The sequence below is a fragment of the Apus apus genome, chromosome 19 (genome assembly GCF_020740795.1).
Source record: "Apus apus isolate bApuApu2 chromosome 19, bApuApu2.pri.cur, whole genome shotgun sequence".
Classification (NCBI taxonomy): domain Eukaryota; kingdom Metazoa; phylum Chordata; class Aves; order Apodiformes; family Apodidae; genus Apus; species Apus apus.
Window position 1 is genome coordinate 7078742 of NC_067300.1, and position 26371 is coordinate 7105112.

The following is a 26371-nucleotide window of genomic DNA, read 5'->3' on the forward strand; positions in this document are numbered from 1 at the left end:
CCCCTTGGGAAAGGGTCTCCTGGGTTCTGCAGAGGAAGACACAAAATCCAGACTTCTGAAGTGAGAGGGATTCTTGCACATCTTTACAACAAAATAAATAAAGGGGCGGGGGTGTGTGTGGAAGGAAACATTTGTAAGATTTATTAGCCATGCTATCATGCATCCCTTGAAACTATCAGGAGAGTTCAATCTGATCACATCTACTCTTTGTTGGTACCACCACATCTAGCAAGCAGATCTTTAAAAGACAGAGCCTGGAGAGAAGGACGAGGCTCCTAGAAAGTCAGTCACACAAAAAAATGTGACCTATGGAGTCAGCAGGGGACCATTTAGAGAAACCTACACAGAGACAGGTGGTGCTTCAACTGCAAGGACAATGTGTAAACCACCAGAAGAAGCTGTTCTGAGAAGCAGGATTAGTTATGCCAGCATGCAAGAGCACTATTAGTGCCAGCATCCAGGCCTGCCGTGGGCAGCGGAAATGAACACAAAGGCAGAAGGAATGCTAAACATGAAGGAAAAAACAACACCTAGACCTCAGCAGCCGCTGAAATGGACGCAAATCTTTTTTCCTCTTCCTTTCTGTGCCAAACTAAGGAGCCAAACCCTGCTCAGGACAGAAAGGAATTCACATGCTGTGATCTCCCAGTCCCAGTTTGCTTGTGGCTCCCATCATCAGGCCACCAGATGAATCCAAACAGCTCAGTCTCTGCCAAGGGTCAGAGCTGTGGTGTGTGCTGCAGACTGGAACTCAGCGACACCAACAGGGAAGAGGCAGGGAAACATGGGAAACACATGGCTGCACTGTGTGCATCTTTAAGTACTTATCTGAGCCTCCTTTTCCTGAACATAAAATAACACACACACAAGAAAGAAACCCAGTCACTGTGAATCTTCTGTGCACTTGCTTGATTTGCTCAAGAATGGTGGGAACAAGTGAGAACAGAAGCACTGAACTGGAGCTTTCATGAGGCAATCACTTGCGCCTTCTGCTGGAATCCAACAGCCAATCTGGATTCTGGAAAATTACTGGAAATGTTTCTCAATTAAAAGAAAACATAAGGAAAAACATCTTTTTTGAGAGGCAAGTTGTTTCTCCATAGTAAAGTTTGCAGCCAAATTTCCACTAATGGCATGTACATGCCTTGGAGTAACAACTGTGTTCCTTGTTTCAGGGAGGAAAACGTTCCTGGCAGTAAGCAAAGGCAAGACTTTCTGCAGCCTTTGGTGGAAAATATGTGGGTAGATAACAGCATAGCTTGTCCCTGGACAGATTTCCTCTGTCAGTGCAGAGATCCCCAGCTGTTGGGAAGTCACACGATTTGATTCCTACCCCTTGGATGCCTGCCTACCCATTTCCAGTGAAGAGCACGAGGAGTTAATAAACCAAAGGACAGTATCTCTGTCTTCACAAGAAGGGAACCATAGATAAACTACAGCCAAGCACTACCACGGAAGATGCTTTCTTATCCCACACCTCCTTTCCTACCATCTAGCAACAGAAAGAACTTTCAAAATAGAGGGAAATCCTTAAAATGTCCCTTGACAGTACAATCCAGTTGTCCCACCAATGTGGGATTTTAAGGGTTGGGGAATAAGATGCTGCAGTTCCTTACAACATCAGCCCACATGACAAACGTGACCCTTGCTGGCCCAGATGCAAATCAGACTTGGTAAAAAACAAGCTCAAGTTGCCAAACCTACGAGGTTTGATCCAGTTGCTCAAGATCTGCCTCTATCCAGTAAAAGCTATTACCTCTGACACAATTTCCTGCAAAGAAGGGAAAAGCACGATGAGTGGGTTAACAGAGCAGTGGTGGCTTCTGGGCTGCAGCAGGAGCTGCAGTGCTGATGGGAAAGAAAAAAAAGCCTGAGTTCTAGAAAATAAATTCAAACAATAAAAACTGACACCAAAAATTCATACTGAACAACTTCACCTCTTTTTTTCTGCTTCGAAACACAGTGAAAACGGTCTTTTTAAGCCCCATAAATTTGTAGTGAGGCACTAGTCTTTTACCTGGAGCACAGAGCTAATGGGCTAAGATGCAAAACATGGTTTAGGCTCAGCCTTCCTGGTGCCTGCAAGTGAACAAATGGGTGCAGGGCCAGGTCTTCTCCTTGGGATTGACTCCTGGCCAGTCTTCAGGGGAGGAAAAATGCTCAGGGCACTTTCTGAAAACTGGCTATGCTCAGCAAGCCTGCAATGCCTGGCTGATGTTGGGTCAATGGACAACCAGTTGGTTTATCAGCTCTGACTTCCTGGTATTGATCTAAAGAGGTTTTAGCTTCCTGTACAGAGTGGGTAATGATTAATGCAGGAGACATAACTTAAAGAGATTTCATAATCACCTCTGATATTTGGGTACACACTTCAGTTGGCTGGGATGTGGAAGGTGTGCTCTCCCTAGCACTAATTCCCTTGCTGGGGCTGGTCAAACCGAAAGAGGGGAGATTCAGGTGAGGTTTTAGGAAGAAATTGTTTCCTGCAAGGTTGGTGAGACCCTGGCCCAGGTTGCCCAGGGAAGCTGTGGCTGCCCCATCCCTGGCAGTGTTGAAGGGCAGGTTGGATGGGGCTTGGAGCAGCCTGGTCTAGTGGGAGGTGTCCCTGCCCATGCAGGGGTTGGAACTAGATGATCTTTAAGGTCTCTTCCAACCCAAACCTTCTATGAAAGCTACTGCTTATTTTTTAGCAGGTTGATTGTTCACCACAGGGCTCACCTGAGTGGTCTTTCTCTGGTGAGAGAGGTAAAAATGAAGACATAAGAGGAACAGAGCGAGGTACTTAAAGTGTTCCTGGTGCAGCTCAGGGCATCCTCCCTGTGAAAGCACAGAGTCTTTCCAGTCAATGCTCAGGAGCAAATTGCAAGAGGGGCTCTGGTCCTTCTTGGCCCTGAAATGCAGGGTGTCACCCTGGGAACGATCCAACCTGACAGCTGTTTCACATCTCTGTCTTATTAGGGACAGGGAAAATGGGATAAACCACGGTTATGGTATTACATGGGTCAGCTATGCTGCATGTAAGGACATTGGTATTTTGCAGCTCAGAGACAAAGAGACACTGTCACAGTGAAAAATCTCATTTTTGCCTGTGAAAAAAACAGACCAGCTAAGAGTCATGAGCAACCACGAGATTATCATAATTCAAAGGCATTAATGCAAAAAAATAAAAATAAATCACCATTTTTAATTAGCTTGTTGCCTTTGTACTTTCCTATTTGACAGGGCACTGTCTAATTGTTCCTCAAGTTCCAGCCATTTCTCTTCCCCTCACCAAATTTTTGCAAGAATGAGTAAGGATTTCTAACATAAGTTTTAACATTTCATAAAATAAGCACAATAATGTAGTCCAAAGCAAGACAAGAACAGGTCAGAACAATTAAGAAGGTAGTAACCATTTAATTCAGCCAGGATGCTTTTTTAAAGGAAAGTGCCCACATATTTTTAGAACTTTATACTGTCATATTTATAGCCTCTCAATTAAAGCAAAAATAGTGAAGTGCTTTTTACCTGGTCTTAGAGTTGTATGCTTTTCTTGCAAGGATCACTATCACACGAGAGCTGTACAATTCAGAACTTAGACATAACTTCAAATTTTAAAGATGTTCACCAAAAATTCCTGCTAGCACCAACCCATCTGCACCTCAGCCTTTCCATCCCTGCAGCAAAACTATGACACACAAATGGAAGCCAAAAGCTTTAATTCATTGCATGTGAAGTAGCACTACTTGTAAAGCACTTGAATACTTTCCCCTTCTTTGGACCCATGATTATCAGTCATTTTTAGAGAATGAGTAAGTGCTGAAACAGGAGGATAATGGCACAGTGGGAGGATACTATATTCAAATATTTAATATTAAACTAATTGAACACATCTGAGTTTTCTCATGTCTTGCCTGATAATTCCTTCTCCAGAAGAATTCTAATTCACTAAATATCCAGGTCATTGTTAAAAAATAGTCTTTTCTCAGCTGTCATCACACAGCAATCAGAGCATAACCACATAGTTTTACATGCAAATGAGTCCCAGTGTTGAGCTGCTAGAATCCCATGGTTAGACTTAATTTCATTACATTTTCATTACATTAACACTTTGTTATTAGTACCATTTAATTTAAGCAGCTGATCACAGATTTAAGCAGTGCTTGAAGATTATTCTTATTTTGATTGAAATCATTCTCAGCTCCCCCTGCTATTCTCTCTTCAGACTGCTCACGAGTGTTGTAGGAGAGAAAACCCTGCTCATTCATCAGGAAATCTCACAAGCTTACTGAGCCTGTTTGGGACCATGGAAATGTGGAGGGAAGCAGACAAGCAAGTATGAGATGAAATATCTGGTACAGGCCATTTTCTAGGCAAAAAAAAAAAAGAAAGTAGCTGCAGCCACTCTTGCATATGTTTGAATAAATCCATGTATTTCGGGGATGGCATTTTGTTATTTCTTCAAAGGTCACATTCTCACAGCAGCCTTTAATCTACTCATTCACATGGCTGACATTATGCAAGAGAACAAAAATACTTTGCAGCTCCAACATGCAGCCTGGGGAACACGTAGGTCAAAGGAGTGTGCTTGGGCATGCAGGCCAGCTCTCCTTGTCATTACCTCATCACAAATCACAGTTTGAGTTGGAAGGGACCTTCAAGATCATCCAGATCCAACCCCCCTGCCTGGGCAGGGACACCTCCCACCAGACCAGGTTGCTCCAAGCCCCATCCAACCTGCCCTTCAACACTGCCAGGGATGGGGCAGCCACAGCTTCTCTGGGCAACCCGTTCCAGTGTCTCACCACCCTCATAGTAAAAGAATATCTTCCTAATGTCTAATCTAAACCTCCCCTCCTCCAGTTTTAATCCATTACTCCTTGTCCTCTCACTACAAGCACCTTGTAAACAGCCCCTCCCCAGCTTTCCTGGAGCCCTTTCAGGCACTGGAAGGTGCTCTAAGGTCTCCCCAGAGCCTTCTCTTCTCTGGGCTGAACACCCCAGCTCTCTCAGCCTGTCAATACCGACATGTATAGAAAGTAACAAAAGCCACACCTCCCCTGTGCTCCATTTAGTGAGATTTACACACAGTTTTCTCCCCTGGCTGACTACTACATGAGTTCAAAAGCCCCCAAAAGAAGCATCACCTTTACCTGCAAACTGGAGTGTAAGCACAGAACTTTCAGCCAAGCAGACACGACCACACAGACATGTCACAGTGCAGGGAGCAACTCACCGAGTGCACAGGAAAGGAGCTGTGCCGGTTGAGAAAGGAGTTAGAGACTGACATAGTGAGGCCCTGAGTGGCACCGGTGTCCTCGGGGGTGAAGGGCACTTTAGTTTGCTGGACACAGTAGGAGACAGAGGAGAAAGAAGAGGCAGCATAGGAGGCCTGCTGAAGTGGGGGAAGAAAGCAAAAGACAGAAGACACAAAGAAAGAGAGCAGAGAAAAGGCTATGAATAAAGGCTAAGAAATGCTAACAGTAAAACAGTGCACATCATGGTGTGTTAAACAAACAGCTTTTCATACAGTTCACCAGAGCCAGACACACCAATATGCCTTTCTTGAGCTCAAGAGGCATGACAAAAATCACAGTTCAAATCTTTGTTTCACAAATCCCTTAAAAATAAACTCCCACCTCCCCCTTCCAGTTCACCCATGGACAGCTGCTGTGGGGAGAGACAAGCTGTTCCTCCCTGCCTTTTCTTCCCCATGGCCTGGGGGGCAGATGCCCAAAGGAGGAACTGGCTCTTGCTTTTTGCTGTTAAGCAGTCAACTCTTGGAGAAGAGTATTTTTTGGGGGGCAACCTGCACACTGAGAACTTTGTCCTTCCAGTTTGCCCTATGGGCCCTCACTGGTACTGCTGAGATACTGGGTAATGAGATTTTTCAGCCCAACCCAAAATGATTTATCGTTTGCACAAGAGGAATATGTTTCACTGTAAGTAACAAATACTATTAAGGAATTTCTCCTGATTTCCACTCTACCAAGGAGTGTGAGGAAGACCAAAGTATATCTTGGTTTTCTCAGCTCTGACTAAATACAATGTACAACTGCTTCATAAATAAGATCCAAAGCAAGAAAGTACTCCCTCATTATTATAGAGGAGTCCATCCAGCAAAACTTGCCTACTGCTGGAGCAGCTGATGGCCATGTGATTTGCTGTTTCAGAAACTCTCATGGCAGTAGGAGCAGAGAAACCAGAGTCTGGTGGCTTTTACAATGATTGTTGAATAAGCCATTGTCTGCTCACACCACTTTCCCAACAGAGAGATGAAGGTAAGGGTGGGAAGCTGCACTGGAAGAAATCTTTGCTTCAGGGGAACAGCAAGCAACACCTTGATGGTATCAGCTTGCAAGACTACAAGAATGCCTAGCAGGCAAACCAGTGACAACTTGGCTGCCCAGATAATGATTAAAAGGCAGCAAAGACATGCTTTGCATCAGCTGATAAATTCAGAGGAGTAGAATTTCCTTTCTGCACAATGGCTACAGTAAATCTGTGCTTTACACATCCTCCCTCATGGCCATGTAGGCCAAGTCACCACTGGAAACACCACTTGAGTGTAGCCACATCGAGGAGGAGGAGGAGGTAGGGCAGGGAATTACAATGCACTAGTAAAAGTGCAAGGATCACACTGACAAAGGGACCACAGACCCTTCAGTGTCCCTGCAAAGCAGGTGGGACGTGGATGTTTAAGGTCTCATCCTCACAGAGCAATAATGCAGAACACACTGTTTAGCTTAGCTGGAAATGTTACTTGATCTTTTCAGGACTCCCACCTGCATCACAGGAATGTAGTTATGCAAATCCCAAAATGAGAGTTCTGGGCTGCTTTTCCCATTTGATTAAAAAGTAAAACCCTGGGACAGCCAAACTTTAGCATGGATAGCATGAAGAAATATTGCAGCAGTGGCCCTCATGATGGTAAGACCATGGCTCTGTTCCCACATTTCCTCCTGTTCTGTTAAAGCCATGGCCAAGTTCACTACATTAGGACAGAAGATGCTTTTTTTTATTATTACAGAAAATCAGATATTTAATATAAATAAAACCCCTACGGGTTTGAGTTAAAAAAAATGAAAGGAGGACCCTTAAAAAGAAATAGGCCAACATCCAAACTCCACTGAGGTTGGGAACAAAACTGCTGCTGCCATCACTGAGGCCAAGCTTTCACCCCCCCACGTGGAAAGCAGCACTTGCTCTACTGTTGCCACCCAACTCCCATACACTGGTGGATGTGCCTTTTTGTGCTGACAGCTGGGAGGGCCAGCTGGACACTGAAAAACAGGTAAAATCTTGACTCACACAAGGGGACTAATGTGGAGAAAACATGTGTGAGTTAAATAATGGCTGTACCAATGTTCTGTGGCTCTGGCAGTGACTGAGCCCTAAAAGCAGGTATTATGCTTTAGCAGGTATTATTAGTGGCATCCTTGACAACAGTTTCAAAACAGCTTTGGGAACAACGGTGCAGCAAATCTTTTGAAAATTGTGTTGCCCAGCATGTCAAAATCTTCAAAGCAGTTGTTACACAAGCCTGTAGTCTGGCACAGATTCAGCCATGCCAGGTGGAAGAGTAACATTTCATTTTCAGGGCATTTTAGGGCTTTCAGAGCTGATGGGGAACAGTCTGAACGTGGGGTTAGAAAGGAGCTCACAGTAAATGATGCAAAATGCCTAAAAACACTTTAACAAGATGACAAGGAACATGATGTGGTAACACCAACAAGACAACCTCCTACCACCACAGCCTATCAGAAGCAGGAGCAGAGCTGTTCCTGGAGGCTGGAATGCCCTGCCAGGGGCACCGTGGATCTCACTCACCAGCTGCCGCTGCTTCGGTGGGAGAGCAGGAGGAGGTGCCAGATCTTGAGAAGGGTCCAAGCTGATAAAGGAGTCGTTGAACCCATAGACTTCCATGAGGTGCTTGTTCTTCTGCTGGTAGATGTGCTCGTTCTGAGGGGTCTGGTAGAACATGGACGGCTGTGGCTCTGAGTAGTCCTCTACAAACTGCATGTATGCCATCACTGCAAAGAAAGGTCATGCTCAGGGCTCCTGCTCACGGCTGCAGCTGCACCCAGCAGGCAGGGGGCTCATTCTCCAACTAAAATCAGAGTAAGGCCATGCCACTATCAGTTGGGCTTTGCTGCTGGCCAGGAGCAAGGCATCCATGCTGTGCTCACGGGTAGCTCACACAGTCAGTTGCCATCCACCTGGCAGGAAAGGATCGGAATATCCCGTCCCGCAAGCCAGGGCACAACAAACATCACCACAGGCTACAAACACATCCAGCAGTTCCAGGAACCAGTGAATTCTCTCCTGTGCGGCTCTGACAGAGGATTACTTACTGCTGCAGTATTTTACTGTTGGAGGGGGAGAATGACATCCAGTGTCATAGAAAGATTGCAAAAGCCCAGAATTATGAAGGATCAGAAATGTACTTAAAACTTTTATGTAAAATAAATAAAGAACTCTCTTCTATCTGAGAAGAGGAGCAATAGATGTATTTAAGTGTCACTAACCAGGGCTTTTTTGTAAATAGGCTGTCGTGCACAAGATACTCTGTGATCACTACTCCCTTTTCCTGATAACAAGCAGTTGTCAGATTTTGTAAATCTGGTCATTAGGTGGCAATTATTCAGCTTCTGCTGGCATTTCAGTTGCTGAAATGAATGGATGACTTCAGTGAAAGCTATAAATACCAGGACCACAAGGCAGGATTTGCACATGGTGAAGCTGGTTCCCACACGAGCTGCAAGGCAAAGCCCTCTGTTCTCCTGCCAGGCAGATCCACAGGCCAGCCCATTTCAAACAGGATGCAGCCCTGCAAATGTGTGGGCAGGAAGGAGTTGCTTTGCACCTGTCTTTTGCACCTTGTTCTCAGATTTCCTCTAATATTTTCAACTCCATTTAGAAATGGAGCTAACACAGCTGCCCATTCTGACAGAATTATATTTCTCCACCAAAAAATAGAATAAAGAATAATTTTAAATTAAAAAAAGAAAAGGTCATGGCAATTGGAGTGCAGGAAACCTCAGCTGATGCTTTTTAATCCCGGCCGGTAACACCTGCTGTCCCCATCCTGTGACCACACGTGGTCCTGCCAGTGGACAACCTGTTTGTGTCCTGCTGTCCTGCCAGCTCCTCCATGGCTCTGCCAAGGCTGCTGGAATTCTGACCTCCAACAACCCCTGCCACCCGAGCCTGCTCCCCTCCCAGCCACCCTCCTGCCTTCCCAGCACCACTCCACAGCTCTAAGTCACCACCTTTGCTGGTTCAGACCTCTCCTTTTTGAAGGGACTGCGAGAGAACGTGTGTTGGCGTGTTTGTGCCTGCTCTCATCTGCTGCCACTGCACTCATGTCAAAAGCCAAGATCAAATTTGCTCCTGCATGTGAATTTCAGCCTGTGATCTACCAGTGAGAAGCAGCACATCCTGGCAATATTCTCTTATTTGAAATCACAGTGAAGGAATCCTGGTGTAGAAAATACAGAACTGCTACTATACTGTTTTCAAATACCAGTGATTCAGCTGACTAATGAGGTCCTATTAATATGCATGCCCTGAAAAATGCCTTGGTATCATACAATAACCTTCAAGTATAAAATCTAAAGGAGATTTATGAAGGATATTTCTCTAGCAGAAAAAGTGAAGTAAAGATCTAGACTCCTTGGAGAAGTGTAGAGGACAAGAGCTTGAGGGGAAAAACTGCATCTTGAGAGCTCATCAACTGAACAGGACAAAAGCCAAGCAGCCAGGCTTGGCAGTCCTGGCATAATGCAGCAGAGATTGCTAAATTCAGAACAAACCTTCATGTGGAGTTACCTCCAAGAACAGTGCTTCTCTTAACATCCAGATCTGAAGACAACCCCCAGGATCAACAGCTGTGAGCTCCTGGGTTCAGACATCTGTATGATGATACAATTTAGGAAGTGGTGGCAAAAAGGGTATCACATTAGACACTTGTGTACAATTAAATTACTGTAACTCAAGGTAGTAAGCCTGAATGCTGTTGAGAGCCTTAACTCAATTTGCAAGGGAGTAATGAAGAGCTCTTTTATCTCAGCTCTTTATGAGGCTAATGCATCCCATTGTCATGGCAGCTCCCCTGCCTTGCTTGTTACAACTAGTCCAGGAGGAGTGAGCATGTCTCTGCTTCTACTTTGTCTTCTCTGTTTTCAGGTGAAGTGAAAAACAGTTGGGATGGTGAAATAAAAACGTGGCTCAGAAGTAGAGTTTGCAGAGTGCAAATTAAAGTGGAATCTTGAACAGGAGAGTAAAGGAACAGGACCACTCCTGAGACTGCTGTTTGCAAAGGGTCTTCCCTCCCCTCTCACCTTCCAGGGGAGAAATTTAAGGCAGAAAACAAGGCAGAAATTTAAAAAGCAGATGGGAAATTACATCACTGGCTCAGATCAGGCTGCACGCCCCGCAGAGACTCTGAGCAGAGGGAGGGATGGGGGCTGCAACCTCCATGGTGAGCAGCTGGGGTGGAGTGACACAGTCTCAAGGCAGCACCCCAGGAGAGAAGGGAGGCATGAAAGAGAAACCTCTCCCATCCCAGTACCATCCCCAGCTTATGTCAGCTCTGAACCCAGACAGAAAGTAAAGAAAAATTACATCTCAAGACTGAGGCTAGGGACACCTTCTCAGCAATCTGCTTGCAGTGCCTTGGCTGTGATTTCTGAAGGAGCTGAAGCTGCTCAGCGATTTCTAGCACACACCACTTCAGCCCACGTGCTCAAATCCCAGGTATTGCTCAGAGTGCACCAGCAGTGCCCCAGCCAGGTACAGCTGCTGGTCCTGAAAGCTGCACTCAGCTGAGGGACAGGAGAGAAGGCAGCAAGTGACCTCTTGTCAGGAAAACACCCTCGGACCAGTGGTTGGGTCTGCAAAGAATTGCTAGAAGATTAGCAGCAATAAGGCACATCTGCAATACAGGGAAAGCACAGCAGTACCTGATGAGGAGGACTCACTGAAGGTCTAGTCCAACTCCTGGCACTGTGTCAGCAGCATGGGCAAGAGCCAAAATAATGGAAATTCTTAAGCTATACTGCACACCAACTCACTGCAGAAGTCAAGGTCAAATAAGCCAGTCTTTGCTGTCACCTCTGGGAGGAGAGCTGTTTTTCAAAGAGCTCACATTATCCCCTGGCTAAGCCCAGGCTGCCCTCAGCATGGTTCCTGCAGTTAAATACCAGCTGCTCACAGGGCACCAGGCTGCATTTTGTTCCCACTGACAGAGAAGGAAACATGAATAAATGCCCTGCTTCTAGTCTGCAAGCTGTCTGGGGGGAGGACCTTGTTATTTCTGACTCTAGGCTCTTCATGGTAGAAGCTGGTCTGTGTCTTGTACAGCAGGAGCATGATACTGCTGCTCAAGCAGAAGTCTGGAGTAATTTGCCCTCAGCACAGTAACATGAACTCTTACAGCACAGTAAAATAACAATAATTCATGCCAGACTAAAAGGATTATCATGCCTCTATTTAAATTATACAGAAGTCAACTCTTGGAGGTCCCTGTGAGCACAGCTCACAGCAATCCACATGGTTAACCCTAGAAGGATTTGCTGTATTTCATCAACAAAAAGACCATTAAAGACTCTGTTGTAACACTTCTGCCAGCTACCAAAAGATGACCCACAACAAAGGGACTACAACCAAGTCCCATCTCTGAGAGCTCTAGATCTTTTTAATAGATTCATGCATCTACTCCAAATCCTAGGAATTTGTTGGGGCTGTGGAAGCAGCACTGCCTCATCTATGTGATTACACAAGAATATCTACATGCATCAGCCTCCAGGCACAAAAATCCTGGGTGCTACCATACAGCTCCAGTAATGTTTTACTGCCCTTTTAATGTTGAAAATAAAAGTAAAACTAACAACCACAGATCTGTGGTGTGATATACTGTGGATTAAAGACAACCTAAAACAAGTTCTCAGTGTCACATGAATGCAATTAAAAAATCCACAGCAGACAGGTAACAGCCCAAATACTACTGCAAGCATTGCAACAAGGATGCTTTATCAAACCATCAGAGCTGGTTAGATAACAGCTTCTCCCTTTCCTAACAATACAATCTGATCAATACTCCAAGACCTGATAGTGCCAGACAACAGACAATTTATTCTAACATCAAAGAAAATTCACATAACAGGCCTTAGCATTGAGGTTAAAAGTGTGCATGGATAATGAAACAGAAGATAGCTTTTAAATGTAAGTAACTCCTTGACATATGATAAAAGAAAACAAAGACCTGGGGCTTGAAGAGAAAAGCTAACAGCTGAGGTCTGTCTGTCAACCGTCAGATTGCTTCTCACCCAAGATCCACCCATGCACCTCCTCCTACTAAAGCTGCCTACAAGTACAGAGGTGCATTTCCCGGCATCCGTCTCAGCCTGAAGGTGTAAAACCACCTGCACCTCATTATTAACATGCAGAGCCCACAAGGACCTGATCCCACAGCAAGGAGGCTCTGTATCACATCCCCTTGCAGCTGCTATGGCCGGCAAGTATTCTGAACAGCACAAGCCATAACAACAACCCTGGCCATGTTCTGTGCCAGCATTTATTTCCTTTCTGTTGTCTACAAACACACACATCAGCTCTTTTTTAGCTGCTGTCAGTATCCTGTAACTGCTCGCTTACCAGAAAGGGAAAAAAGTGATTTCCTTCAACCTTCAATTTCAGGTGGGTCAAAAGCCTCGTGGTCTGATCAAAACCCCAGAGAGTTACAAATGTGAACTGGTCACTCAGGGATAATGGGAATGCTTTTAGCCAATGCACTTTTTAATAAAAAGTGACTGGCACATTAAACTGCCAAAGGAACGGACAGAATACTGACCCTGCTGCACGACACCCTGATTTCATTTGCACCTTATTCCCAGTTAAAAGACTATAAACTGAAGAAATGATGACCAGCCCATCAGCTCTTCACTCAGGCTGCTGGCTGTACAGCATAACACTGCTGATCCAGATCTTGCATGTGCCACCTCCTCCTCCAACGTACAACAGCAGAGCGAGCCAGTGACTAGCAAACCAACATCTGCTGGATCTCACTACACAGTGCACAGCTTTCCTTGGTAGATCAGCATGGGTGCTTTTCTGGCAAGAGGTTTCACATGTCTCCAGCCATGAACACTGAGGAAATCTGAATAAAATTGGGAGCTTGACTCAATTCTGGTGTGCCAGGAGTCCGGCTGGGGATGGTGAGCCTCTGTATTTAGAGGCTGCTCATTTTAATGATGTGATAAATTCTTAGGCATCCAAAGGAAATGAGATCTTGTAGCAATACAACAGTACTGGACACTAGGTTAATAGTGTTGCCTTGCACAGCTATGTGGGTGACTGTGTTCCTGTTGCCAAATAACTGCTTTGGCAATGCACAGTTCTGGACAGAAAAGCAGCCCTTTCTCAGAGGTCCTGGAGAGTACCCAGTTCTATTCCGCACTGGGAAAAGATTCATAAAATGGGGGCAGAGGGGAAGGAATGGACTTAAAAAAGAAGATAAACCAGGAAGATCTGCAAGGCAAAGTTTGCCTCAAAGATTGGCACTCAGGTAAACAGAGAGGTAAAATGGTCTCACTATAGTAATGAAGATGCTGCATGATGCCAGTTCCCCTGTGCCTGGATCATTCCTGGATCCAAGAGTCACTCCACGCCCATCAAAGGACTGACACTTCCCCTCCATACCTTTGACACTGACCAACTGATTTTGACACTCGACCTCACATAAGCAAGGGCATTACCTTGGGGTTGCCATTACTTAGTGGTTATCAGAAACACATCAACTGCAAGGAGAGGTAAAGGTAAAAGCAAAACCCAAACATGAGAACTCGCTTACTGTGTTTGTTCTTCTTCTCTGGGAGAGGTGGTGGCTTCTCTGGATCACTGTTAGAATCTGGAGCAGCGAAGTCAGCAATGAATTCAACTGGTGCTGAAGAGTTTCCTTGCTGGAAAGGCAAAACAGCAGCAAAGGGCGTGAAAGGTACTGAGGGGACAGACCCTGCGTTCTGCATGTCGTCCTCCAAGATGTTGTCGTACTGGGAAGGGTGCCTCTCATAGGACACCCTGCAGCCTGAGTTTTCTGAAGTCTGAGAGGCTGCACTCCTCCTCTTCTTTTCTGGTAAAGCTGGAGGAGTCTCTGTGGGCTGCGCTGCTCCCGAGAGGCTGCAGAATTCCAACGGAGGAGAGCTGCCCTGAGGGAGCTGGAAAGCATGTCCATGGAAAGGGGAGCCAGACTCACCCAAGGACTCTGGCAATGGGCTGAGGACAGCTGGCACCTGCTGAGGTATCTGATCAGCATTGGAGAGGTCCTGCTGCAGGAATTCATAGTCTGGATCATAGTGATCTGATTGATCTGGTTAAATAGAGAGGACAGGGGAATGATGCATTAGTTTCTCTCTTTTACTGTTTAGCCCTCCCATTCCAACAGTTAATTAATTAGTTCATTTAATCAGAGTGATACTTCCTTGTAGCAGGGACCTTCTTGCTATGCTTCTGTAATGCCCAGCCTTAATAAAACTCTTATAATTGTTTCTTTAAACTAGCCAACAAATAACAACAATTCAATAGGTAGATCATAGCAGAGATTATTTATGTTTCACATTTTTATTTTCTTTCCTAATACTTAGAAACAACATCACTTCAGTCTAACAGGTCTGTCATTTCCTACTGATGTCTGCAGACAAGGCTGAAATCAACAAAACATTCCACTTGTGAGCTGGATTGAGTTTGAGCACAACCATCTATATAGCAAGGGAAGCACATTCCCCGGGGCTTTTTCCTACCCAACAGAATCTAATTCTGCACAGACCTGCCTGCAGCAACTACAGGATGACAGTTGCAAGCACAATCCATTTGCTTCTGGATCACAGCTGTGACAGCTCTCCAACGGGAGGGACGGGGGCTGCCCCCGTGGCCCTGGATGAGCCCCCCTTACCTAAGGTCTCACAGCTGGTGTTGCGGGAGCACTGGCCACTGTCGCGGTCCAGAGAGGAGAGTTGCTCATCGGACTTGCTGAGTTTGCCGATGCTGCTGCAGGGTGAGAGGCGGGGAGATTCCCCCCCGTAGGAGTGGCTTCCACCAGACAAACGTCTCTGGGCATAGCAGTCGACATCAAAATCCTTCAGAAAAAAAAGCCAAAACCAAATCACCGTTGCTCTCGGCAGGTCGCTGGCAAGCAAGATGCAGCTCGAGGAGCAAACCCCTCACAGCTGAGTTAAGAAAACCAAGAGGGGTGAGGATCCGTGCTGCCAGCCCTCTCTGGTTAGACATGCTGGCCAGGACCATAGAAAACCACCTCTGATTTGGCAAAGGGCCCATGCCAGGGAGATCTGGGTGCTCTTGCTTCCAGGCAGGGTGTGCTGTGACCCACAGTGGACTTCATAGAAACTGAGAAGATGACTGAGTTCCTCAACTCTACACGTCTCATGACTGCTTGTCAAGACTTTGGTACCAGGTAACCACACTGCAAGGCTTCTCATTAAGCAGCTGGGGTTTCAGCAAATATTTGGTTAACTTACATGCATGCAGGGAGATAAACTACAGTGAGATACAGGTTTCTGTGCCTACATTTTCATTTCAGAAACTACCTCAAGTTGATCAACCTGTGAGTGAACCCCTCAAGTGTTCTCACTCCTGCAGCACAACCAAAGTGTGACTGCACTAGTAACTGAAGAACTGCCACAGCTTCATCTGGCTCAGCAAACTGACAGCTGAGGAGGACAAGACTTGATTTTGGTGCAATTTAGTATCATTCAGGTCCTCACTGCTGAGTTAGTAAGTTCCTGAATGTGTAAAATAAACCCAGCTGTTTAAAACCTCAAAAACCCCAGCCTAGCACAAAGTGATGGAATATGATTAACACACATAGTCCCAAGTTTTCCATTTTTCTACCAGAAAATTTACAGATTTCCCCAGAGAACCAGCAATGGTCAGAGCAGCTGCCCAAACTACTGCTTAGGTTAGAAGATGTTTTAAATTGTGACTGGATGAAGACAGACTTCTGACCTCAGTATGCCACATGCTCCCTTGCCCTGTAAGTAAACCTGGGTGGGATCCTGGTCAGCTCAGCTCTGTACCCTGATGTATTTGACACAGCAGCACTCAACCACTCACATCTCCACACTCTGCTATATCTCCAGGCAACAAGGTTTCTAGCAATTTGTTAATTAAATCCAACAGCACTGTAAAAAAAATCATCAAGCTATTCACATTATTTATTATACTGATGTTCCTGCCACTAAAACTCCCACTCCAGAGCTCTCTTGTTCAGGGCTGCTTGGGATGAGCAGAGACGTGCAGGGAGCTGCAGGTCATGGCATTTCTCTGAGCTTCTGCTACAGTTCACAGCACGTTTCCCTTGGCTTTCACCAAGGGGCTATTGCCATTACCTGTCTGTTGATTCCAACAGGTAAACTGGACCCACTGGTGGCTCGACTCATGGGGGCCACAACGGCCACTCTGGTTGGGGAAGGTGCCGACTGCCGTTTTTTAGGGGGCAGTGCTGGTGGAGGGCTGCAAGACACAACAGGCATTGATGCTTCCATTACTCTCCCAGCAAAAAGACTTTCAGAGGCTTCACAGGCTTGTTTTCCAGAAAGCCTTTGACTTGCCAGGCTCAAAGCTCACAGGTTCTTGCCCAAACCTGGTGCCAGAAGCTGTTCAGCAAAGCGTAGTGATCAACAAGTATCAATTTAAGAATTATTTCTAATTAGCACAGTAATGAATTCTTCATAAATGTGGTGAAAATCCAAATTAAATGTTTTGGTTGACCCAAAGAAGTCCCTCCTCCTCAAACCTTCCAGGTTTGAAAAATGTTAAAAGGTTCAAAAATTTACAGGACAGGAAAATCTTTCTTCTGTCCTTTTACTCTCCTGGTGAACTTCAGGGAACAAGATGGTTGATGTTGCTCCCATGTTGTTTTGGCATGAACCTCTTTCAGATTAGCAGTAACCAGTGAGATTTTAACCACTGTAATTTTTAGTTTTTGCTTCTAATGACACATCATTCTGGTAATCATCAAGCCTGTGAGGTTCCCAAGAGCACACATATTCTGTTCCTGGAACATACCACGAAATTTTTATATAACCCATGAGAATTCATAAAATACAAAGAAATGTGATTCTTTTTGCCAGCCACAGTCCTTGATGCCACATTTTCAAATTAGCACGAGATGTATTTTTCACACCACCCATTAGCACCAGTACTACAGAAGAAAAACATCATACACACAGACCAAAAACCTGCAAAGTGGGGGTTTTTCTCTTCCTCCTCAAAATAGAACACAGAAACTTTCATGTGGTTACTCAAAGAACAGGGTAAGAACAACCAAGTTAAAGATACTTTTTTCACACACTACTGGTTCCTTTCACTCTTAAGCTGATAATCAATGTAGAACTACCTGGAAGTGCAGGACAGATCAATAATTGTCAGCTGAGGTTAACAGAACATTTCCCATGGGATACAACAGCACAGGACACTGTTGTACCGTGTTGCACTCACGTAGTTTTAAATAAGGCTCTTGTGCATTTATGTGATGCCCCTCATGCATGGATCTCAGGGCATCACAATCCTCACATCAAAAGAAGGGAGGGAAAACACAGATAGTGAAGGGTATTGCTCAAAACAAGACAGAGAGGACACAAAGTCATAAACATAGTCCAGGAGCTGCGAAGAATTACTCCGGAGGACTGGAAGTTCAGAGGCATCATTAACCTTCCTACTGACCTCTCTTGTGCACAATTTGCAAGATTGTTTAAAAACCAAGGAGCTGCTAAGAGCCACTTCAGTCATCTGGTTGGCCAGTGTTACCTGTTTTCTGCCACACGAATGCTAGGCAGAGGGGGTTTAGGAGGTGCAACTTCTTCATCCATAGAGTCAGTCAGTAGCTCATTGGATTGAGTCATGCTAGTTGTTTTGTTGAGGATCTCCATTTCTCTGTCCGTAAGGGGAAGTTCTGATGGGCTGTAACAAGCAAAATACTAATTGTAGATCACAAAGCAACATGAGAGGCACCTACAGCAGAAGGCAGAATTTCCATCTGCAGGTGGAATTCCATGTACATGCAGAATACAATGTGGTCGTGACCAAGTGATTTTTCATTGCCAGACTTTAGGATCTTCCCCACTATAATATATTCTCTTTAAGTGGTTCCACGTTAATGGATGAGGCTACATAAACAACATTATACTACCCTCTGTGAAGAATAACTGAATGCTTTAATTCAACTATCAGTAGCCAGCAAATATGCTTTCTATATTAGCCCTGCACACAGAATAAATCCTTGTTGATGACCCACCTGTCAGATTTACATGCTGGTAAACTGGGTTTAACTGGGCTTGTGGGAGAGGGATGCTCCTGCTTTTCAATTGTGAGTTTGACCAGCTCCTGATGGATGGAGAAGAAAAAGAGAATAATCATTCTTTGCTGAATGCTGCACTCAGGATGGAAAGGGATGCTACTGCAGTCAACTCTTGGCTACCCAGACTATGGATTAACAGTGGCACAGACACAGAGGGGGCTGAGCTGGGCTAAGCCTGGTGCAGAGCCACAGAAATGATGCAGCCCTGCTTGTGAGGAGCTGCCTGCACCCAGCAGTAGTTTAGCCATATTTGAATTAAGTTCATAAACCCTGGCCCTATGGGGATTCTGCACAAACCCACCTCTGTGTCTTTTTTCTGTGCTTCCTCTTTCCTGTATCATCACAAATGTGTTCCAGTCCCCACAACACCTTAGATGATGGCAAATTAACTTTACACACATAAATACAAGAACAGAAAAGTCTTACACAGTGGAGTACTTCACCTAGCCAGTAAAAAAAAAAAATTAATGATTGTTTTATATTTTCTAAACAAGTATGTGTTTCAAAAAGCAAGTTCTCTGTAAGATGCCCAACAACACATTAAATAGTGAACACCTTTATTAAAAGGCCTGCTTCCCCTGAAGCCATCTTTTAACATACTAGCAATGGAAGTCTTAATCATTCAAAAAACTACTGCAGTGTATCTGTTGCAGGCAGATAAGGCTCTGGATAAAGAGATAAGGGCATGATAATCCTGAACTACAAATCTGCCAGCAGTCAAAACAACAATCTCTCATGCCAGAAGGATGGGGAGAACATTCTATGGATGTCTGAGGCAAACATATAGATCTACTGCTCACAAATACAAACACATGCCCTCTTACTGGCAGGCTGGAAAACTGGCAGTGCTTCCTGACAGTATTGGCTCCCCAGCATATTATGCAAAGGAAACTATATGGGATCAATTTTTAATTTGTTGTGTTTTTTTTTTTAAGCAGCCTGAAGTACAGCATCATCATTCCAATCAAATCTTCATGTCCATGTTTGCTGAGCTTGGAAACAACTGTCATTGCTCTCTCAGTGCAATAATGGCAACAGGACTATCATTGCCCTCATCCTTCCAAGGAAGGGAATATTCTAGTTCCCATATCTTTATATAAGGCTCTATTTAAAGCTGAACTTCCATGCATCAACACAGGCACAAAAGGAATAAAGTACTGCACTGGATGGACAAAGGATGGCAAACAGTCCAAGTGTCCACCATAGCTGATTGTGGTTTCTATGTTCTACTTACATCCCTTGTGCTCAAAAATAATGTACACCATATCAACCAAAATCAGGACAAACACTCAGCATTCCAGAAGCTGTCCTGGAAAATCCCACATGTAGGGAGAGAAGTGAGAGCACAAACAGAGCACATGCAGGCTAATGCTATGAAAATGTTCCCATCTGGGAAATACTCTGCAACAAGGTGCAACAAACCAGGAGGGCTTTTGTCAACCTGTCATCTCCACTATGGTAATATACATTACACACTGTATAAAAAAGTAAAATAATTAAGGCCCTTCAATCATAGAAGAATTTCACTGGTAACTCAGCCACTGAACTGACCTCAGATTTCTCTGCTGAGTGCCCCCAGTTACATAAAAGAAACTATTTTTTAAAAATGTACTTTCCTCTGTTTCATCCTCTCTTTCAGGATGAACAATCTTTAATTAAAAGCTCACATTCCTTTTAGACTTTCGAAATCCCCCTCTAAAGTTTACAGCAAATCACTGGGAAACACAACTGTAGGACCTGGGAGCCTATGAACCCCCCAAAAATGCTTTTCTGTAAATTGGATGATTTGGAAATTACACAGTGACACAATCTGACACTTCTGGCTGCAGCTGGCACCATGACCCAAGTCACCACCAGGAATGGTAACTCAAGGATTGCCGCCTTCCTGCCTTTTGGACCAACTTCCACTGCTGAAGAGGTTTCCGGAAGTTCTCATGCACTTCATTGGACTCGGACCCTGTGGAACTTGCCAGCAGGAACAGTGACTCCACACTGTGTGCAAGGGAAATAAAATATATGGGCATTCAAATAAAAAAACCCAAATACTCCTTAAACACCTCCTGAAAAGGCCTTGGAAAATGTAACATTTTCTTTTCCTCATCTTTCTTCACCATGTTCCCCAGGGAAGTTGAGGAAGCCCCAGCCCCAGAAGTGTTCAACCTGAGCTAGCCCATGCAGGGGGTTGGTACTGGATGATCTTTAAGGTCCCTTCCAACCCAAACCATTCTGTGGTTCTATGATGCTGAACACCTTCAAGCAAGCCAGGGCAGCCCTGCAGGCTGCAGGGGGGAAACCATCCCTCAGCATGCTGATAAGCCTCTGACACCTGGGGCTGAAGTTCTCAGTTTGCCTATTTTGCCAGTTGTAATGGACACACTGTCCACAATATTGGGAGTGTAGGTTACAAGAAGGGGAGAAAAATCAACCTGTTTGGTTCAAAAGTATCTGTAGAATAATTCAAACCACTGCAGCTGTGAAAAGAAACTCCAAACACCTCCCACCAGAGACATCAAGACAACATGTGATTGCCAATACTTGAGAGAATCACTTTTTCCTCTAAATTTTGACAAACCTCACCAGGTTCCCTGAACCCTGACTTTTTCTCCTCTCTACTAACCCCCAAACTAGTGTTTGAAAATCAAGCCAAGATCTTTAGTGTACACACAGAAGTAATCAGCACACAACCGAGCCAGATGCACATTATGCTATTCCTTATCAGCAAGTAAAGAGATTCCTGCAGCAGTAATTAAGATAATTAAAGCCTCTCTACAAACTTAATGCTACTTCAGCAAGCTGGAAATTCCAAAAGCAGATGGAATTTTAAGGGTTTTTTTACGTAATCAAAACAGGCATGATTCTTTTCTTTTTATTGGGCAAAAAAGGCACTAAAACCTGAGAACAAAACAGCAGTGAACAAGTGACTCCTTTCTGCTCAATTCTGAAAATAAAGGGGGAAGTAAGCACTGAAATGTGGAAGTGGATCTTGTGTGATCTGCCAGAAAAACAAAGAAGGGTCTCCACAGCAGAGAAGTGTCCAGCTTCTCAGTTCTGCTTCCAGATCTGAAAGCTGCCTTGACCCTTCTAAAATAAACCTTGTTCCTTGCTGTGCAGGAGGTGAGCACGTGGTGCTTCCAAAAGTTGGCCTGTGGATGGGCAGACATGTTGACATCTACCCAGACAGCCAGACACCTGCTCTAACCATGCTCCAAGCTGACCAGACATAAGCCAGCTCCTGAAAACGTGACATCCAAAGCTTGGGAGATCCACTTCATTTCTGCATTCAGCTCCAGTTAATAAAAACTAAGCTGAGTTTGAAAGATGCCTGGTCCTGATCCATTAGTCCAGATGAAACACCTGCTGCAGTTGTTAGAACACTACCCCAGCTTTCCTTCTGTACTTGATCTAAACATCCCCCAGCAGCCCTGCTGCTGAAAGAGGCTTCATTTTCTGTACAGTTTTCAAAATAAGGTTCCCAGGACATATGACAATCCCTCCTGCTGGTGCCCTGAGTCCAGGTAAAGCAAACTTTTAACTGCAGTGCTGGGACAGCTGAACGAACAGCCTCTGTGGCTATCAGCCTGGGAACAAGCCTGAAAAACAGAAATCCTGGCTACCAAAAGCTTACTGGGAGGTAGCAGGGAAGTTAACAGCTTTCCCCGGGTGGGGCAGGGAGGGAATGCTATAAGCAGGTCTCACAAAGGATACAAAGGTTTCTGTTAAACGTTTCCATTAGCTATGTAAAATTAATCACCAGAAAACTTTAGCTCATCACCTGTTCCACACCCTAATCCAACTGCTGAAAGCAGTGATGGATCACTGACAAGTACTTTGAAATTTATGTTAAAAGATGGAGCTGGAATCTTTTGATTGTGAGAATTGAAAGGAAGCATTTCCATTCTATTTTGCCTAGACAGAAAATACGCAAACTCTGTCTTGTAATCGACATGGGAGACTGGGAATGACTTGCTGAAAATTTAATACAATGTTCAATAAAGACTTACTGCTTTTCCCAATTCATCCAAATGCCAGGGTGAGCATTTCAGAAGTGCACACTAAGAGCCAAGCAGCTTGTGCCAGTCTTTAACGAGCACTCCAACCAGGATCCTTTCACTTAAGGATTAAGACATAGTTTACTGAAAGCAGGAACAGGATCTTTATATTTTACCTGCACTTAAAAACCTCTTTCAGCGAGATCTCTTCTAAAATACATTATTATATACCTTATATAATACAATTTGCAGTATTTGTCTCATGTACCTTGACTCCATCCAGAACAGCTTTTATGACACCCTTCACTGTTGTCACCATCTCCTTGTCTTCTGAATTCACACCTTCCAGCATCACTTGGTCAGACCAGCGGATGAGATTGGCCAGACTCTGGTACACACGGCTGTAGCAGGACGAGATGGCAGAGCTGGACAGCAGGGGAAGAAATGGTCGAGATAAAAAGAACAACATTAAATTACAGAGATGCTACCAAATTTGACAAGAGTGCTTGGTTTAAAGTGCATTTCACGGTGTTAAAAATGTGATGGTTCTCCTTTTCTCTCTGACATTCATTTTGTGTTGAGCAGGTGACAAAGCCCAGATTTCTCCTCTGCTGCAGTTGCTCTCCTGTTCTTCAGCACCAAATGGGACCACAGCACAAACCAACAGCTCATTCTCAAACAGAATGAATTATCTGGGCTCCAGGTTAACACAGCAATGCCAAAAACAACATGCTTTCCATTTTAATTTACAGCTCCATCCTGTGCCTGAACTTCAAAGGTAAATATTTAAGTGCTGTGTTTAAGCCGACGTTATATTATTTCAGTTTTCTCTATTATTTCCTTCTTGCTAATTAACTCTCCCCAAAAATGTCTTGGATAATTGAGAGCTGACTGTATTAATTCCTTTACAAATAATTTCCTCACTGTTTATAATGCCTGAAAACATGTAATTAAAACCTGCTTCTTTACAGAAATTAAACTGAATGAATTTCAGGTTTGGAAGAGGAAGGGTGTTGCTTTGTTTTGTTTTGAATGAGAAACAGAATTGAAGCTATTGTTCTGAAGGGGGGAAAAAAAAAATAAGAATTTTGGAAGGATGACAACTGTAAATAAAAGTTAACTGTAACTACAGTGCTTGCAGGCATTTTCCTGGCCATTCTGAAAACACTGACTTCATTACTAAACAAGGTGTGTTAACAGTACTGCTGCTGGCAAGGCTTCAACAATGCTTTGTAAAATTAAATCAGTTTCAAACTGCATCAAAACCATGAACAGATAAGAGAAGGTGTAATCTCGCAATCATTACTGATACGAGTGTTACAAATCTTCCCATTTATCTTTGGGTATCCTTTTTACACTGGCTTAACTCCAGTCATTTCATTAGCCGTGAGAAGAGAATCAAGCCCACAAGCTTCAATGAGATTATTGAGGTGAATTAAGTTTGCAGGACGGGGGAGAGAACTATTGTCAAGTTACAACCAGGGGGATACAAACAAGGGCCAATACCTTTTTGTTTGGTTGTTTTGGCTTTTTTTAAAGCACTGCAGCTTGCCATTTGTTCTAATTTCATTTGAAATTAGCTTGGTAGGAGACATTTCCTAAATAGGGCCCTCCCCCATCTCTTTCTACAGCTTTGATTTGTTTGCCATTAATCTTCGGTCTGCTTCCTTCTAAGGAGGCAGTAATTGAAAGCCCATTTTGTGCTAGATTTAATTACTTTTTTCCTTGATGGAAATGCTTCCCCTAAAGCAAAAAGAAGTCGGACAACAATTGTAGGGCTTTCTTCCACACTGACACAAGTCTTGATTACTTTTCTTGAGGGGGATTTGCTACCAAAATCACCCCTTTGTGCCCCACCCCTACTCAAAGAAGTAAAGTGCAGAGGTAGGCAGGACAGGACACAGCTTTTCTGAGAATGTCAGATCCCCTTTCTTTTTCTGTGAGGCTGAACAAGGCAGTACCTATGGGATATGTGCTGTGATACACACCTTTTCCAGAAAGAGGGACTCATCACTATGCTGAGGACTTCACTGACTATGAAAATTCTGTTTATATGGTTAAATACAGAAATCCAGCTGTAAAGGTTGCATTAGTTCATTACTAAGAGAGAGAGTATAAGGAATTTGAAGAATAGAAGTGTCTGAAATACTGCTGCTGCTGAAGATCTTTAGTTGATATTTATTTCCAAGTATATTCTTGGAAGGAAAGATCACCCAGAGAATACCCAGTGGATACACAAATCAAAGCAAGTGACTATAAAGATGACACATTGAATTCTAAAAATACCTGCTGACATTTTACATGTTCTCCTGCTTCATTCATTCTTTTATTAAACAAAAGCAGGTGCTTGTTAGGAATTCCATGGTTGTGGGAAACCTGCTAGCAACTGAAGAAACTTTTGTCTGTACACAGAAGCCTGATGAATGTTTCCATGTTCCCATATTAGAAGCTACTGCTCCTTGTAGTTCTGCAGATCTAAGCTAAACTGAATCTCTCCTGTCCCAGCCACAGCTCTCATACTCACCCATTGCCTCCTTCCTTTTGTACTGTCAGAAACAACCCTGGCATATGCACTGGGGCCAAAGCCTCTCTATTTGCAAAATATCTGGCACCCTCCTGCTTTCTTGACCATACTATAAACCTTTCTTGCACCTGAATTGAAACGAGCATCTTGAAACAAACATTTTGGAGATACTTAATGGGAAAATAAATAGGAACTGCACAAAAACCTGGCAGGATTTCAGGAACCAAACACCTGCATTTCTCTGCCTAGTATTGGGCTTTTCTCTGTGCCAATTTTGCTCTTTCTGTGTTATTCCATGATGTTTGCTTGTTTTGTGTAAATGGACTGCTCCAGCATCTACGGGATGCACAGCAGCTATACCCTTATGGTTTGGCAACTCCACACATTCTTACAATCCATGCTGAGCTTTGCTTTGGCAATTTTCTACTCCTTTTCTGGCTTCAAACCCACTGTCTAACTGGTTAAAACATACTACACATTATCTGTTAAAACATAAAACAAATAATCTGTTGAGAGTGCACAGGAATGAACTTGGAAGTACATCTGCTTACTTCTGGTCTCCAGCTGGTCCAGTAAAATAATAAAAAAAAGCAGTTAAGAGTGCAGGCTCAGACTCCTCTAGCATCAGGATGGATAAAATGAACACTGAAAGGGATTACTCTGAAGATAAACTATTTTTAAAGTAAAAGCTATTGGATTTGTTAGCTTTTAGGATCCCATCATGGACTGCCAAAACAGTATAGCATCTGAGGAGAATCTCCAGCCAATAAATGAGGACTCTCCACGTTTATGCTAAGAATCAGCCTTCTTCCTCTCTGAAATCATTCTGATTAGCTTTATCTTTCCACAGCATTGGCTTCCCTTTGCAGCAGGGAATCTGCTTGTAAAGTATGTTTGAAAACTATCACATAATTAGTAGAAATAGCAGTGACTTCATTAGCCACTGCAGCATTTCCCATCTCCTGCCCGATACGATTCTTCAGACACAGGAAGGAAAGAAGCTGGGAGCCTGATGGTCTGTCAAGAGTCCAAAAACCCAAGAAGGAAACTCACCTTTGCTGGATGCGTGGGTCAGTTTGCACCAAGGGCAGGATGGCTTCCAGCACTTTACTTGCTGAGCCTGGCAGCATCTCTAATACTTTCTTATCAACTGCCATTTTGTCCACAATAGTCTTAAAGTAGCGCAAGGCACTGACAACTTCCTTCTCTTTTTCCTCTAGCCAGGACACATTCTAAAGAGGAGGAAAAAAAAATGAGAGATATATTGAAACCTCTGGATTTTTAAGGGCAAGTTTACTCTAACTTGGCTGAAATATGGCGACACTGAATGCAGCACATTGTGCTTCAGAGAACTGGAGAAAACCCCTTCCACCGCCAGCACTTGTACAGTGAATTACTAAGCTTTCACAGAAGAACAGGCAGTGCAAAACTGCACCCACACTTTAACTTTCTGAATCACATGCATTCCAAACTGAAGGCTGATCTTGATCAGTTTTAGGCCAAGAT

General features: G+C 44.1%; 1 protein-coding gene across 1 annotated transcript in view; it reads right to left on the bottom strand.

Moving 5' to 3' along the window:
* The window catches only part of RAPGEF1 (Rap guanine nucleotide exchange factor 1), an 87263-nt gene that overhangs the window by 22788 nt on the left and 38104 nt on the right, over positions 1 to 26371 (bottom strand). The window contains exons 3-11 of the mRNA XM_051636625.1: positions 25919 to 26097; positions 22610 to 22766; positions 18290 to 18378; positions 17803 to 17955; positions 16383 to 16506; positions 14930 to 15113; positions 13832 to 14347; positions 7810 to 8012; positions 5216 to 5374 (exon numbers count right to left, since the gene is read on the bottom strand). Of these exons, the coding sequence (XP_051492585.1) occupies positions 5216 to 5374; positions 7810 to 8012; positions 13832 to 14347; positions 14930 to 15113; positions 16383 to 16506; positions 17803 to 17955; positions 18290 to 18378; positions 22610 to 22766; positions 25919 to 26097 (1764 nt within the window). The remainder of the gene's footprint in view (positions 1 to 5215; positions 5375 to 7809; positions 8013 to 13831; positions 14348 to 14929; positions 15114 to 16382; positions 16507 to 17802; positions 17956 to 18289; positions 18379 to 22609; positions 22767 to 25918; positions 26098 to 26371) is intronic.